This window comes from Somniosus microcephalus, chromosome 4 (genome assembly GCF_052327205.1).
Source record: "Somniosus microcephalus isolate GS21.2 chromosome 4, FLI_Smic_1.0, whole genome shotgun sequence".
In the NCBI taxonomy this organism is placed as follows: Eukaryota; Metazoa; Chordata; class Chondrichthyes; order Squaliformes; family Somniosidae; genus Somniosus; species Somniosus microcephalus.
In genome coordinates this window covers 201,104,607-201,122,044 of record NC_140990.1, presented here as the reverse complement: position 1 = coordinate 201,122,044, position 17,438 = coordinate 201,104,607, and the positions used below count along the sequence as shown (strand labels likewise).

At 44.9% G+C, this 17,438-nt stretch overlaps 1 protein-coding gene across 1 annotated transcript in view; it reads left to right on the top strand.

Annotated features, from left to right (window-relative positions):
- Window positions 1-17,438, top strand: part of unc80 (unc-80 homolog (C. elegans)) — a 378,796-nt gene that overhangs the window by 276,022 nt on the left and 85,336 nt on the right. Inside the window, exons 44-46 of the mRNA XM_085984208.1 lie at window positions 7,311-7,491; window positions 10,886-11,151; window positions 16,749-16,883. Of these exons, the coding sequence (XP_085840334.1) occupies window positions 7,311-7,491; window positions 10,886-11,151; window positions 16,749-16,883 (582 nt within the window). The remainder of the gene's footprint in view (window positions 1-7,310; window positions 7,492-10,885; window positions 11,152-16,748; window positions 16,884-17,438) is intronic.

Below are 17,438 nucleotides of genomic sequence, written 5' to 3'. Positions count from 1 at the left end.
ATGAGCTTCTTTTAAGCAAGGACTTTGTTTTCTTTAAAAACAGTTTCCTGGATGCAGGGGCCCTTCTAGTTCCTGGATCTTGTGATATATTAGAATATAGCATGTATTAGCACAAATGGCTACTGAAGCCAAATCAACATTTAAGAGGGAATGTGGTGCCATCATGTGGTGAATCATAGAATGGTTACAGCACAGAAGGAGGCCATTTGACCCATCGAGCCTGTGCCGGCTCTCTGCAAGAGTAGTTCAGCTAGTCCCATTCCCCCGCCCTTTCCCTGTAGCCCTGCAATTTTTTTTCCTTCAGGTACTTATCCAATTCCCTTTTGAAAGCCACGATTGAATCTGCCTCCACCACCCTCTCAGGCAGTGCATTCCAGATCCCGACCACTCGCTGCATTAAAAAAGTTTTCCCTCAAGTCGACTTTAGTACTTTTGCCAATCACCTTAAATCTGTGTCCTCTGGTTCTCGACCCTTCTGCCAATGGGAACAGTTTCTCTCTACTCTGTCTAGACCCCCCATGATTTTGAACACCTCTATCAAATCTCCTCTCAATCTTCTCTGCTCTAAGGAGAACAACTCCAGCCTCTCCAGTCTATCCACGTAACTGAAGTCCCTCATCCCTGAAACCACTCTTGTAAATCTTTTTTGCACCCTCTCTGAGGCCTTCCCATCCTTCCTAAAGTGCGGTGCCCATAATTGGACTCAATACTCCAGTTGCGGTTGGGCCAGTGTTTTATAAAGGTTCATCATAACTTTCTTGCTTTTGTACTCTATGGGCTGGATTTTGCCGGCGCTCAGAGGGCGGTTTGGAGGCGGGTCAAAGGGTAAAATCGTTTTGCTTGACGGCGGGTTGCGATCCCGTCATCAACCCGCCTCCAAACAATTTTCCTAAGTGTCGGGACCCTGACTTGCGCATGGACCCGACACCTAGTGGCGGGAAGAGGATTAAAGGCAATTACCTGCCTATTAACAGGTAGTTGACAGGCTATTTTTGAATTTTGCCGCTTCTGCCTCGGGTTTCCCGACGTCTGGACACCACGCCAGGTAAGTGTGGCGTGTTGTGAGCCTGCTGTAATGTTTCTGGATTGATGGCAGCTGCAGAAGTGGTGTGAAGGATCCAATGTTACGCTGGTGAGTCTCAGAGGTAAGAAAATGTTGGGAAATGCATTTTTAATACATTTACACATTTCTTTAGGTTACAAGTTTTGAAATCCATGTCCAGTGCCACCTCATTGGGAGAACCTCTCTCACCAGTGACAGATCGCTTCTGTCACCTCACCTGCAACTGCCATCTATTCCAGCCTATGGAGGGAGTCATTGGAGAGCCTGGGTGCAAGAGGTAACCTTTGTGCAGTGATTGTCAGTGTTTGCAACACCTCAATGCTGTCAAACACTGAGAAATCAACTGTCAAAAAAAAAATTGTGCGTGGTCCCTTTAAGAAAACCGGCAGATGACGCGTCATCTGACCGGCTTCCTCTTAATTGGCCGGCAAGCCCGCAGGGTGGGCTTAACAAGGTCAATCAACGTAAAATCACGTCTGTGAGCCGGATGCAACTGGGGGCGGGACTGGAAGCCGGAAACCACCTGACCCAGACCCAACCCGCCTCCATTGATAAAATCGCGGCCTATGCCTCTATTTATGAAGCCCAGGATCCCATATGCTTTTTTAACCGCTTTCTCAACCTCCCCTGCCACCTTCAACGATTTGTGCACATATACCCCCAGGTCTCTGTTCATGCACCCCCTTTAGAATTGAACTCTTTAGTTTATTTTGCCTGTCCTCGTTCTTCCTACCAAAATGCATCACTTTGCATTTTTCTGCGTTGAATTTCATCTGTCACATGTCTGCCCATTTCATCAGCCTGTCTATGTCCTCTTGAAGTCTATTACTATCCTCCTCACTGTTCACTATACTTCCAAGTTTTGTGTCATCTGCAAATTTTGAAATTGTGCCCTGTACATCCAAGTCCAAGTCATTAAAGATATCAAGAAAAGCAGTGATCCTAGTACCAGCCCCTGAGGAACACCACTGTGTACCTTCCAGTCTGAAAAACAACCGTTCACCACTACTCTCTGTTTCCTGTCACTTAGCCAATTTTGTATCCATGCTGCCACTGTCCCTTTTATTCCATGGGCTTCAACTTTGCTGACAAACCTATTATGTGAGACTTTATCAAACACCTTTTGGAAGTCCATGTACACCACATTAACCCTCTCTGTTACCTCATCAAAAAACTCGATCAAGTTAGTTAAACACGATTTGCCTTTAACAAATCCATGCTGGCATTCCTTAATTAATCCACACTTGTCCAAGTGACTGTTAATTTTGTCCCGGATTATCGTTTTTAAAAGCTTCCCCACTACTGAGGTTAAACTGACTGGCCTGAAGTTGCTGGGTTTATCCTTACACCCTTTTTTTTAACAAGGGTGTAACATTTGCAATTCTCCAACCCTCTGGCACCACTCCCATATCTAAGGAGGATTGGAAGATTATGGCCAGTACTTCCATAATTTCCACCTTTACTTCCCTCAGCATCCTAGGTCGCATCCCATCCGGTCATGGTGACTTATCAACTTTAAGTACAGACAGCCTTTCTAGTACCTCCTCTTTATCAATTTTTATCTCATCCAGTATCTCCACTACCTCCTCTTTCACTGACTTTGGCAGCATCTTTCTTGGTAAAGACATATGCAGAGTACTCATTTAGTACTTTAGCCATGCCCTCTGCTTCCATGCGTAGGTCTTTTTGGTCCGTAATCGGCCCCACCCCTCCTCTTACAACCCGTTTACTATTTAGATGCCTAAAGAAGACTTTTGGATTCCCTTTTATATTAGCTGCCCATCTATTCTCATACTCTCTCTTTGCCCCTCTTAATTTCCTTTTTCACTTCCTCTCTGAACTTTCTATATTCAGTCTGGTTCTCACTTGTATTCTCAACCTGACATCTGTCATACACCCCCTTTTTCTGCTTCATCTTACTCTCTATCTCTTTTGTCATCCAGAGAGCTCTGACTTTGATTGCCCTACCTTTCCCCCTCGTGGGAATGTACCTCGACTACCCAAGCCATCTCCTCTTTAAAGACAGCCCATTGTTCAATTACAGTTTTGCCTGCCAATCTTTGATTCCAATTTACCTGGGCCAGATCCATTCTCAGCCCACTGAAATTGGCCTTCCTCCAATAAGTATTTTTACTCTAGATTGCTCCCTGTCTTTTCCATAGCTAATCTAACCCTTATGATACTATGATCACTGTTCGCTAAATGTTCCCCTACTGACACTTGCTCCACTTGCCCCACCTCATTCCCCAGAACCAGATCCAGCCATGCTTCCTTCCTCGTTGGTCCAGAAACATGCTGATCAAGAAAGTTCTCCTGAACACACTTCAGAAATTCTTCCCCTTCTCTGCACATTACACTATTACTATCCCAGTCTAAATTAGGATAGTTGAAGTCCCCCATTATCACTACTCTATAGTTCTTGCCCCTCTCTGTAATTTCCATGCAAATTTGCTCCTCTATATCCTTCCCACTGGTCGGTGGCCTATAGAGTACACCTAGTAGTGTAACGGCACCTCTATTGTTTCTCAACTCTAACCAAATAGATTCTGTCCTTGACTCCTCTCCAGGACATCCTCTCTCTCCAGCACTGTAACATTCTCCTTAACCAATACTGCCACCCCACCTCCTTTTTTTCCTTCCCTATCTTTCCTGAACACCTTATATCCAGGAATATTTATTATCCAATCCTGCCCTTTTTTGAGCCAGGTCTCCGTTATTGCCACAACATCATATTCCCATGTGGCTATTTGCACCTGCAGCTCACCAACCTTATTTACCACACTTTGTGCATTTACACACTTGCACTGTAAACCTATCTTAGACCTTCTTGTATTCTCTCTTAGTCTGACCCCACCTAATACCATACTATTCCTTACTCTAGAGCTATCTGTCTCTTCCAATCCTTTGTGCACCTTATTTCCCCTTTCTAATGCTACATCCTGGTGCCCATCCCCCTGCCAAATTAGCTTAAACCCTCCCCAACAGCACTAGCAAACCCCCTCACAAGGGTTTTGGTTCCAGCTCTGTTGAGGTGCAACCCGTCTAGCGCATACAGGTCCCACCTCCCCCAGAACCGGTCCCAATGTCCCAAGAATCTAAAGTCCTCCCTCCTGCATTCATCTGCTCTATCCTGCTATTTCTATACTCACTAGCTCGTGGCACCGGGAGTAATCCGGAGAATACTACCTTTGAGGTCCTGCTTTTTAATCTCTTTCCTAGCTCCCTAAAATCTGCCTGCGGGACATCATCCCTCTCTCTACCTATGTCGTTGGTACCAATATGGACCATGACCTCTGGCTGTTCAGCCTCCCCCTTCAGATTGTTCTGCAGCTGCTCAGTGACATCCTTGACCCTGGCACCAGGGAGACAACATACCATCCTGGAATCACATCTGTGGCTGCAGAAATGCCTGTCTGTTCCCCTAAGTATTGAATCCCCTATCACTATTGCCTTCCCGATCTTCCTACTCCCCCCCCCCCTATGCAGCTGAGCCACCCATGGTTCTGTGGACTTGGCTCTGGCTGTACTCCCCAGAGGAACCATCGCCCTCACCAGTACTGAATACCGGTTAGAGAGTGAGATGCACTCCTGCACTTCCTGCCTGGGCCTCCTTATCTGTCTGGTGGTCACCCATTCCTTCTCTGCCGGCACACTCCTATGCTGCGAGGCGACCACCTGTTGAAACGTGCTATCCACGTAGCTCTCAGCCTCACGGATGCACCGCAGTGACGCCAGCTGCTGCTCAAGCTCCGAAACCTGGAGCTCGAGCTCCTCCAGCTTCCTGCACATGTGTTTGTCCAGGACAAGGGAAGCGTCCTGAAGTTCCCACATGGCACAAGATGTGCATTCCATGGGACTCGGGTGCCCTGCCATGCCTCTATTTAATAGATTATTAACTAACTTAACAGAAATAAACTCAAGACTTAAAAACAAAATCACCAGCTACTCACCAATCAGCACCTTCCCTTGTGCTGACGTCATTTTAGGTTTTTGTACCTCACTCCCTGACGCTCGCACTCCCTCTGGGCTCTGGGGCCTACCTTTATCTCTGACCGCTCCTCTCACTTTCCTGCATGTCCGCTCTCAAGCTTGTTAACTTGGAGTCCTTGGGTTCTGGGGCTCCACTTCTCTTTTTCAGTAAGAACATAAGAACATAAGAAGTAGGAGCAGGAGTAGGCCATACGGCCCCTCGGGCCTGCTCCGCCATTCAATAGGATCATGGCTGATCCGAATCTAGACTCACATCCACTTCCCTGCCCTCTCCCCGTAACCCCTAATTCCCTTGTCTGCTAGGAAACTGTCTATCTCTGTTTTAAATTTATTTAATGTTGCAGCTTCCACAGCTCTCTGGGGTAGCAAATTCCACAGATTTACTACCCTCTAAGTGAAGAAGTTTCTCCTCATCTCAGTTTTGAAAGGGCAGCCCCTTATTCTAAGATTATGCCCCCTAGTTCTAGTCTCACCCATCAGTGGAAACATCCTCACCGCATCCACCCGATCAAGCCCCCTCACAATCTTATATGTTTCGATAAGATCGCCTCTCATTCTTCTGAACTCCAATGAGTAGAGTCCCAACCTACTCAACCTTTCCTCATACGTCAACCCCCTCATCTCTGGAATCAACCGAGTGAACCTTCTCTGAACCGCCTCGAGAGCAAGTATATCTTTTCTTAAATATGGAAACCAAAACTGCACGCAGTATTCCAGGTGTGGCCTCACCAATACCCTGTATAACTGCAGCAAGACCTCCCTGTTTTTATACTCCATCCCCCTTGTAATAAAAGCCATTGGCCTTCCTGATCACCTGCTGCACCTGCATACTAACTTTTTGTGTTTCATGCACCAGGACCCCCAGATCCCTTTGTAATGTAGCACTTTGCAGTTTCTCTCCATTTAGATAATAACTTGCTCTTTGATTTTTTTCTGCCAAAGTGCATAACCTCACACTTTCCAATATTATATTCCATCTGCCAAATCTCTGCCCATTCACTTAGCCTGTCTATGTCCTTTTGCAGGTTTTTTATGTCCTCCTCACTCACTGCTTTCCCTCTCATCTTTGTATCGTCGGCAAACTTGGATACATTGCACTCGGTCCCTTCCTCCAAATCGTTAATATAGATTGTAAAGAGTTGGGGTCCCAGCACTGACCCCTGCGGAACACCACTAGTTACTGATTGCCACCCTGAGAATGAACCATTTATCCCAACTCTTTGTTTTCTGTTAGATAGCCAATCTTCCACCCATGCCAGTATATGACCCCCAATCCTGTGATTTTTTATCTTGATCAGTAATCTTTTGTGTGGAACCTTGTCAAATGCCTTTTGGAAGTCCAGATACACTACATCCACTGGTTCCCCTTTATGCACCCTGTATGTTATGTCCTCAAAGAATTCGAGCAAATTTGTCAAACATGACTTCCCCTTCATAAAACCATGCTGACTCTGTCTTATTAAATTATGTTTATCCAAATGCTCTGTTACTGTTTCCTTAATAATGCACTCCAACATTTTGCCAACCACAGATGTTAGGCTAACTGGTCTATAGTTTCCAGCTTTTTGTCTACTTCCCTTCTTAAATAAGGGTGTTACATTAGCAGTTTTCCAATCTGCCGGGACCTTTCCTGAGTCCAGGGAGTTTTGGAAAATAATCACTAATGCATCCACAATCCCTACCGCCACTTCTCTCAAGACCCTAGGATGTAGGCCATCAGTTCCGGGGGATTTATCCGCCTTAAGTCCCATTATTTTACCGAGTACCATCTCCTTAGTGATTTTAATCGTGTTTAGCTCCTCCCCCCCCCCATTGCCCCCTGTTTGTCCAGTGTTGGGATATTTTTAGTGTCCTCTACTGTAAAGACTGATACAAAATATTTGTTCAGCATCTTTGCCATCTCCATGTTCCCCACCACTAGTTTCCCGGTCTCATCCTCTAAGGGACCAACGTTCACTTTAGCCACCCTTTTTCTTTTTATATAGCTGTAGAAACTCTTGCTATCTGTTTTTATATTTTCTTATCCGCCTTCCTCCTCTCCACCCAATTCCTGCTCTCACCAAATTGTTCCACTCTGCTTGCGATCCGCTCTGATTGCATTCACCCAGCTCTGTCTCCAAGCTTTGCTGAAGTTTCTGAGAGTCAGTGATTCATGCCATGCTCTAAGAAAAACACAATACTATTATATTACTATTTAAACTGTGGATTTTAAAAACACAGTTCAATCTCTCAAAATAGTAAACATATTTTTAAATAGGTGTTTACTCGGAAACTGGAGGAGCTTGGTCGGGTGATGTTTCTGATGTCTCTTACTCAACACATACCTGCTGTAAACAAACAATCCCATGTATCCTTGCTGCAAGAAGATCTTCTCAGACTACCATCATTCCCTCGAAATGCAGTTGATGCAGAATTTTCATTGTTTGCTGATCATCAAGGTAAAATTATTCTTCACCAGACATCAAGTCATTCAAACTGAATGTTTCAAGCAACCAAATAATAGTATATCCACCTTTTGTAGGGTTGCAACAAAGCAAATTACTACTTTACCAAAATACATTCATCTCAATCAATTTAATCAGGAGGTATTAACCTAACATAAGCATTAACATGCCTGTGTTCTTATTTAAATAACAAATTTGTAAAATTTTAAACTTAATGGGGTTGATCGGGAGAGCACTGGCAGATTGCTCTTACCCACGGCGAAGAGGAGTCTGTGATTTTGAGCCACCAGCCTCATTAACATTGAGCCAGTGTGCAGCCAGCATGAGGATCACCCAATATCGGGCCGCAACGGCCACCAGCAAGGTAAGTGCAGGGTGGGGGTCTTGGGGCACCAGTGGCCCTGATTATTTTTGTGCGGCCCAGCGGAGCATGACATATGCTCCAACCAGTTTTGACCTAAAATGGCAATCGAAACCCTAGGATCCGATTAAGAGGCCTGTCACCTGAAACAGGCAGGCACTTCAGCCACCAAGCAGTTAGGCCTCTTTCAAAATGTCACCGATCAATTTGTCGGTGTTAACAAGGCTGTAAGGCTACCACCCCCATTTTGAGACCATAACTACCCCGTTATAAATGCAATTTGTTGTTGTTAACCCTAGGCAATAAAAGTGAAAATTGACCACAGTTATGCTAAAGAAATGAGAGTCAGTAGCAGTATATTCGAGGCACTAAAGCATGGCGGAGAAGCACTACTGGCGCGAATTCATGAACTCATTTATCTGAAAGGAGGAGAGCATGCCAGGGGATCTCAGAGACGCAGTAATTGTGACCATCTTCAAGAAAGGTGACGAGTCCGATTGCAGTAATTACAGAGGAGTTTCCCTGCTGTCTGCCACAGGGAAAGTCATCGCAAGAATCTTCCTCAATCGCCTTCTCCCAGTGGCTGAAGAGCTCCTCCCACGCGCACTAAGGGGCACAATGGACATGATCTTCACCGCACATCAATTACAAGAGAAATGCAGGGAACAGCACCAACCGCTGTACATGGCCTTCTTTGATCTCACAAAGGCCTTCGACACTGTCAACCGTGAGGGATTATGGAGTGTCCTCCTCAAATTCGGCTGCCCTCAAAAGTTTGTCACTATCCTCCGCCTGCTTCACGACGACATGCAAGCCGTGATCCTGACCAACGGTTCCACCGCAGACCCAATCCACGTACGAACCGGGGTCAAGCAAGGCTGTGTCATCGCACCAACGCTCTTCTCGATCTTCCTTGCTGCAATGCTCCATCTCACCCTCAGTAAGCTCCCCACTGGAGTGGAGCTAATTTACAGAACAAACGGGAAACTGTTCAATCTCTGTCGCCTCCAGTCCAGATCCAAGGTCGTCACATCCTCTGTCGTCGAACTACAGTATGCAGACGACACTTGCGTCTGCACTCACTCGGAGGTCGAACTCCAAACCATCGTCAACACCTTCACCGAAGCGTACGAGAGAATGGGCCTTACACTAAACATCCGTAAGACAAAGGTCCTCTACCAACCTGACCCCACCACACAGTACTGCGCCCCGATTATCAAAATCCACGACAAGGCCTTGGACAACGTGGACCACTTTCCATACCTTGGGAGCCTACTGTCAATAAGGGCAGACGTCGACGATGAAGTCCAACACCACCTTCAGTGTCCCAGTGTAGCCTTCGGTCGCCTGAGGAAGAGAGTGTTTGAAGACCAGGACCTCAAACCTGGCACTAAGCTCATGGTTTACAGAGCAGCAGTGATACCTGCCCTGCTGTATGCCTCAGAGACATGGATCATGTACAGCAGGCACCTCAAAGCACTGGAGAGGTACCACCAACGTTGCCACCACAAGATCCTGCAAATCCATTGACAGGATCGGCGCACCAACATCAGTGTTCTTGCTCAGGCCAACATCCCCAGCGTCGAAGCTTTGACCACGCTCGATCAGCTCCGATGGACGGGTCACATTGTCCGCATGCCCGATACAAGACTCCCAAAACAAGCGCTTTACTCGGAGCTCCAGCACGGCAAGAGAGCCCCAGGTGGGCAGAGGAAATGCTTCAAGGACACCCTCAAAGCCTCCTTGAAAAAGTGTAACATCCCCACCGACACCTGGGAATCCCTGGCCCAAGACCGCACAAAGTGGAGGAGAAGCATCTGGGAAGGCGCCGAACACCTCGAGTCTCTTTGCCGGGAGCAAACGGAAGCCAAGCGCAAGGAGCGCACGTCAACTCAAGCACCCCACCTGTGACAGAGACTGTAGGTCCCGCATTGGACTAATCAGTCACCTGTGAACTCATTTTTAATGTGGAAGCAAGTCATCCTCGGTTCCGATGGAGTGCCTAAGAAGAAGAAGAAGAAGAAGATTCCCAAACTTCAGGCACCACAATGATATCACATGCTCCAAAATGCACTATTGTACCAAATAGCTTATGTTGCAGTAATGTGGGGTATATTCTGATTTTTCAGTGTTTACTTGTTCTCTGCGCAGTACTGGGTGCATTTATAGGCGGTAATGGTTTGCTGTTAAGTGCATAGATTTTGTTAATCAGTGGGGGTTGCAGGGGGTGCTGTCAGTAAAAATTGGCACCCCCTCATAGGTTTGGCACTTACAAACCAGAGCCAGTGCAAAAGGGGAAAAAAATGGAGGTTTTATTCCCACATCACCCAGAAAAAGTATGTAAAAAAAGAAATGTTGTCCTTTGAACACCTGGAGTCACTTGCTTAGTGGATCAGAACTCCAGCCATGTGAGTTCACAGCAGGGGTTGGGGTGGTCTCAGTATTTTTTTTAATGTTTACATTTCATTTTGGTTGTATTTCACTGTAGGGCTTGATGCTTTCTACTCTGTTGTCTGCAAATTTAAATAGGTTCCTTGGAGAATAGCTGGTTCAATAACTTTCTTACTGGAGGCAAGCATTACACAACCATATAGTACAATTGCCCTATTTGTACTCATATTTCATTGTTACATGGAAATAGCCTACTATATATTTATGTGTTCAAGTTCACTTAAGTTACTGAAAGCATAATGTGTGTTCTTATAGTGACGATATATACACCATCAACTATATGTATGCATTATCCAACATGTTTATCTTTGATCGTGAACTACAATTTTATTTTCTGTAAATCAAAGTAATAATAGGCGCTTAAATACCTATAATCTTTAAATGTCTATAGTCTGGGAATTAATTATTTTTTAATTAAATTGATGGAGTAGTTTTCAGTTATGTTTCATGTATACCTGGATAGATTAAATTCTTCACACTCTCTAATTATAACTTAGTTCAGAACTTTAAAATAAAATAGGAGTCTTTATGATGAGCTGCTGGACATCAAGGTGAAATATTTCATTGTTTTGTCAGGTAAAGAACTGTTTGGACTTGATACTCTTCACAAGAGTATGTGGATCAAGCTATTGGAGGAGATGTTTTTGGGCATGCCCAGTGAATTTCCCTGGGGAGATGAGATCATGCTCTTCCTGAATGTATTTAATGGGGCTTTAATTCTTCATCCAGAGGACAGTGCATTACTTAGACAATATGCTGCAACAGCTATCAATACTGCAGTGCACTTCAACCATCTCTTCTCATTGAGCGGTTATCAGTGGATCCTTCCTTCCATGCTTCAAGTAAGTGATCAGGTACCCTCCACTTTTACCAGAATAAATCATTATTTGCAATGAAATTATTACTGATTAAAAATAGGCCATGGAAGTAAAACAACATCACAGCTGTATTGAGTTTTGTTCTTAAAATACTTGCAATCTTTCAGCTGTGGATTTGAGAACTAGATTTTGTTTGGAAGTCCAGCTTAACCTGGTGACATTTAATAGATCCGAGCCCAGGTGTAGGTTCAGATCACCAGTACATTTTTTGGGACCCCCAAAGGTTTCAAGATGGTTGAATAAATATAAAGCTTTCCTAGAATTGAGCCCCATTATGCTTAGAATTGGTTGCTGCAGAATAGAATTTGAATCATATTTCTTGAAACAAGGGGGTAGACCTTCAACTTGCCGCCAGGGCATAAAAACATTGTTGCGGATCGACTGCCCGTTATGGAAACTGTCTGATTTTCATTTCCATTGAAATCATGGACTCTTTCTATAACGGGCAGCAGATCCACAATGCTAGTTTTACACTCAGGCAGCAAGTTAAATCTCTATCCCAAACCTATTTTGCCCTCAAACAAATAAGTTATTTTGTAGCACCTCTATTTCCCCTGGCATATTGCTTCTGCATTGGTTTTTTAACTGGAGGATGGAGACAACAACAATGACTTGCACTTATGTAGTATCTTTAACATAGAAAAACATCCCACGGTACAATAAAAAATAAGGACACCGAGCCAAAGAAGGAGAGGTTGGGTGGGGTGACCAAAAGCTTGGTCAAAGAGGTGGGTTTTAAGGAGGTTCTTGTAGGAGGAGGTGGAGGTCAAGAAGCAGTGGGGTTTAGGGAGTGAGTTCCAAAGCATGGGGCCTAGATGGCAAAAAGCATGGCAGCCAATGGTAGGGAAAAGAGAGGGGGGTTGCACAAGAGACTGGGAGCAGAGGAATTCAGAGTTTGGGGAGGGGGGTTGTAGGGCTGGAGAAGGTTACAGATTTAGAGAGGGACAAGGCCATGAAGATAATTAAACACAAAAGTAAGAATTTTACATTTGAAACATTGAGGACCAGGAGTTACGGTCAGGACAGGGCAGCAAGGACAGTGGTGATGGATGAGAGGGACTTGATGTGGGATAGGATATGGGCAGCAGAGTTTTGGATGATCCAACCAGATCTGGATGGCTAAACCAGTTGTGCATCACATACGCTCAAGGCTGCACCCCTTACCTTGAGAGTGCAAAGATAGGGGTCTTACAAGGAGGGTCAAGCAGGATGGGAGAGAATATGATCAGTAACCAGAGGGCACAGATGTAAGACAATTGGCAAAAGAACCAGATGAGCAGAATTATTTTTATGCAGTGACTTGTTATAACCTGGAATGCAAAAGATGTTGGAAGCAGATGCAATAATGGCCCAGAAATTCGGGTCGGGGGCTTCCCGTGGGTGTAAGCCCCCGACCTGCACTTACCTTGCGCGCCGGCCGTTGAGCTGTGGGCCCCCGTGGAATTCTAATCCTGGGCCTGCTCCAACTGCCGGCGTGCAGTGCTTGCGTATGTATCCCAGGGGCGCAGTTAGTTCGATGCGTCCCCTGGGATCACGTGGGCCATGGGGAGCCAATCGGAGCAGGGAATGCTTCATTCATAAGTTTTAGAAATACTACGAGCCCCAAAACATCACTAAATCTTCAAATAAATTTTTAAAAAACACATTTTTTAAATAAACTATAAATTACATGAAATAACTATTTTAAACAATAATTTAAATTTTTGAAAAAATAATTTTATTTTCTAACGGGGCTAAAAATAAACTTACCTTTCTTTAAAGTATTTAAAAATAATAAACGTGGAAAAAATGTTTTAATTTTAATTAATTCACCACTTACCTTGTAAAAAGCAGGCCTTACGACTGCTTTTTAAATGTGTAAATTCTGGAGACTTACCCTCCCGGGAAAACCTGCAAAATAAAAAAAAAACGCAAGTTCGACGCGCAGCCTCTCCTGCGCACGCGTTCGAACTCTGAACCCCTTCTTTCAGGGGAACGGAAGTGCCGGTTTCCCGCGCATGCGCAGTGCATGCAGGAAACCGGCACTTCATTGGGCCTACGGGTGAGTACCCCGTGCGTACTCACCCATGGAGACCCGAATTTCTGGCCCAATAACTTTCAAAGGGGAATTGGATATAAACTTGAAAAGGAGAAATTTGCAGGCCTATGAGAAAGAGTGAAGGAGTGCGACTAATTGGATATCTCTTTCAAAGAGCTGGTATCAAAGGTTAGATAGTTGTGATGTTGAAAGTGCAATAATAAGTTACTTGCAGGTGATTTTTTTCCCCCAGGAGCAGATGCAGAAGGAAGTGGGGTTGCAAAGATGTAGAGAGATGTGGTTGTTGAGGGACACAAGAAATTAGCTTGGAGAGGGCCTTGCCAGTGATCAAGACCATGGGACAGGCCACAGGAGATGACAAGGTGGAAAGGGCGGCTGTAAATATGGGTAGGAGAATTTATATGGGAGGGAAGGGTTTAGGGAGGACAGGATGGCAATGAATCCAGAGGAGAGAGGTCAAGGGGAGCTAGGATGGAGATTGAAATATCAAGGATGAGGAAATGCTCAGTGCAGAGGTGGAAACATAGAAACATAGAAGGTAGGAGCAGGAGTAGGCCATTTGGCCCCTCGAGCCTGCTCCGCCATTTAATGAGATCATGGCTGATCATCCAAATTCAGTACCCTGTCCCTGCTTTCTCCCCATATCCCTTGATCCCTTTAGCCTTAAGAAATATATCCAACTCCTTCTTGAATATATTTAATGAATTGGCCTCCACTGCCTTCTGTGGTAGAGAATTCCACAGATTCACCACTCTCTGGGTGAAGAAATTCCTCCTCATCTCAGTCCTAAATGCCTTACCCCTTATCGTTAGCCTGTGACCCCTGGTTCTGGACTCCCCCGCCATCGGGAACATTCTTCCTGCATCTAGTCTGTCTAGTCCTGTTAGAATTTTATAAGTTTCAATGAGAATCCCCCCTCATTCTTCGAAAACTCTAGCGAATATAAACCTAATCGACCGAATCTCTCTTCATACGTCATTCCTGCCATCCCAGGTATCAGTCTGGTGAATCTTTGCTGCACTCCCTCCATGGCAAGAACATCCTTCTTCAGATAAGGTGACAAAAACTGCACACAATACTCAAGGTGTGGTCTCACCAAGGCCTTGTACAACTGCAACAAGACATCCTTGCTCCTGTACTCAAATCCTCTCGCTATGAAGGTCAACATATCATTTGCCTTCTTGACCGCCTGCTGCACCTGCATGCTTACCTTCAGCGACTGGTGCACAAGGACACCCAGGTCTCGTTGCACTTCCCCTTTTCTCAATCTATTGCCGTTCAGATAATAATCTGCGTTCCTGTTTTTGCCACCAAAGTGGATAACCTCGCATTTATCCACATTATACTGCATCTGCCCAATCACCCAACTTGTCCAAATCATACTGGAGTTTCTCTGCATCCTCCTCACAGCACACACGCCCACCCAGCTTTGTGTCGTCTGCAAACTTGGAGATATTACATCTAGTTCCCTCGTCTAGATCATTAATATATATTGTGAATAGCTGGGGTCCGAGCACCGATCCCTGCGGTACCCCACTAGTCACTGCCTGCCACTCGGAAAAAGACCCGTTTATTGCAACTCTTTGCTTCCTGTCTGCCAACCAGTTCTCTATCCAACTCAATACCTTACCCCCAATCCCATGTACATTAACTTTGCATGCTAATCTCTTATGCAGGACCTTATCAAAAGCCTTCTGAAAGTCCAAATACACCACATCCACTGGTTCCCCCTTATCTATTCTACCAGTCACATTCTCAAGGAGGAAAGGATGGAGACTTCCTTTGGGTAAAACTCAGGGTGGGGTTTTGGGGGAAGGTAGACAGTAGGAATTTAAAGGAGAAGTGAGAGGGGTTGAACAAGGTTAGGTACTCAAGGCAGGAGAATGTATCAGAGGAGTAGAGAGAGAGAGAGACCAAGGTATGACTTGATGATGGGGCCAACCCATCACTGTGGCGGCTTGGATGGGTCAGGTGGTGGAAAAAATAGCCAGGCAGGGAGGCTTCATTAAAGGGAAAGGTGTCACCATTCGTGAGCCAGGAGGTCAATGCAATCATCCACAATAAGTTTGTGGATGACAAGGGCCTTGATTGTGAGTAAATAGACATTACAAAGGGAAATGTGGAGCAGGTGGTGATTGTTGATCCACTGGCAGAGTCCAAGGTGATAGTGAGGGTGGGAAGATGGGGCAGGAAAGAGCTTGGGAAGTTTAGAATCTAGCAGGCAAGGAAATTGGAGAGAGAGGAAGATGGGGCAGTTGAGGTTGTTGCTCATAGAGGCAGCGACAGGTGCCTCATTGGGCCCATCAAAGAATGCTTAGGGAGCCACAGAGGGAAGCCGAGGGCTTATTTAAGGGGGATAGTTGGTGTAGGGATTGAGTGCAGCAAAAAAATATTTTATTCATTCATGGGATATGGGCATCACTGGCAAGGTCAGCCTTTATTGCCTATCCCTAATTGCCCTTGAGAAGGTGGTGGTGAGCCGCCATCTTGAACCGCTGCAGTCAGTGAGGTGAAGGTACTCCCACAGTGCTGTTAGAGAGGGAGTTCTAGGATTTTGACCCAGCGACGATGAAGGCATGGCAATAGATTTCCAAGTCAGGATGGTGTGTAACTTGGAGGTGATGGTGCTCCCATGCGCCTGCTGCCCTTGTCCTTCTAGGTGGTAGAGGTCACGGGTTTGGAAGGTGCTTTCGAAGAAGCCAAGTCTTATAGATGGCGGAGGGAGTGAATGCTTAAGGTGGTGGATGGGGTGCTAACCAAGCGGACTGCTTTGTTCTGGATGGTGTTGTGCTTCTCGTGTGTTTTTGGAGCTGCACTCATCCAGGCTAGTGGATTACACTTGCATCAATTACATCACACTCCTGACTTGTGCCTTGTAGATAGTGGAAAGGCTTTGGGGGAGTCAGGTGGTGAGTCACTCGCCGCAGAATACCCAGCCTCTGACCTCTTGTAGCTACAGTATTTATGTGGCTGGTCCAGTTAAATTTCTGGTCAATGGTGACACCCCCAGGATATTGATGGTGGGGGATTTGACGATGATAATCCTGTTAAATGTCATGGGGAGGTGGTTAGACTCTCTCTTGTTGGAGATGGTCATTGCCTAGCACTTGTGTGGTGCAATTGTTACTTGCCACTTATCAGCCCAAGCCTGGATGTGGGAGCTTTGTGTGTGTAAATTGGCTGCTGCGTTTCCTACATTACAACAATGACTACACTTCAAAAAGTACTTTATTGGCTGTAAAGCGCTTTGAGACATTCTGAGGTTGTGAAAGGCTCTAAATAAATGCAAATCTTTCTTTCTGTAATTGTCTAATGAATAAAAGAAGAGCATATTAGACAGAAATTATCTTTCCTTTCCATAATCGCACATGAGAATTGAAATAAAATAATTGGAGAATTTTTAATGATATTCTTCTTACTATGCCATTCAAATCTTCAAAACCTAAATGAATTATTCATAGACTATATAAAATATTTGCTTTTCACTTGTATTTACATTGTGTTCCAATGTTCCCTCCTACAGGTCTATGCTGATTATAAAAGCAATCCATTGCTACGCCAAGCAATTGAGTTTACGTGTCGACAGTTTTATATTTTGCATCGAAAGCCATTTATTCTCCAGTTATTTGCAAGTGTGGCACCATTGCTGGAGTTCTCAGTAAGCAAACCAAAATCACTTCGAGTGCCATCCCTTTTCCTTCCCCCCTGAGTAATCACTTTGCGTGCCATCCCTTTCCCTTCCCCCCTGAGTAATCATTTAAATCTGTCTTTAAATACTCTGAGGGTAAAGTATTGCACAATTCTATTTTTGAAAGATTTTAGATACTATCCCAGATGATTATGATCAAAATATTTTATACAACTACAGTATAGGTATTAATGCTAGAAAATATAATGTAGTCCAGCAGAATAATAATTAGAACATTTTCTCCTCACCATTTGATGTTGGGCTCACAACCCAGAGCTGGCTGACACTTGAATCTGTCAGCTATACTAATGATGAGTTTTGTTCATGCTTAAACAGGCTGCCAACTATGCCTTGTGTTGATAGAGGAACATCACTAGTCTCCAAGAACAAAATCTTACAAAGCCAGTCCCCTATGGACTGTCAATTTTCCTTCAGTAAAATAAATGTGTAAGCAATTGGTTCCAGTTTTTAGTCCTTTTATGAGCCATTTTTCTCCCCTCTTTTCCTGAAGATTCAGGTTCACAG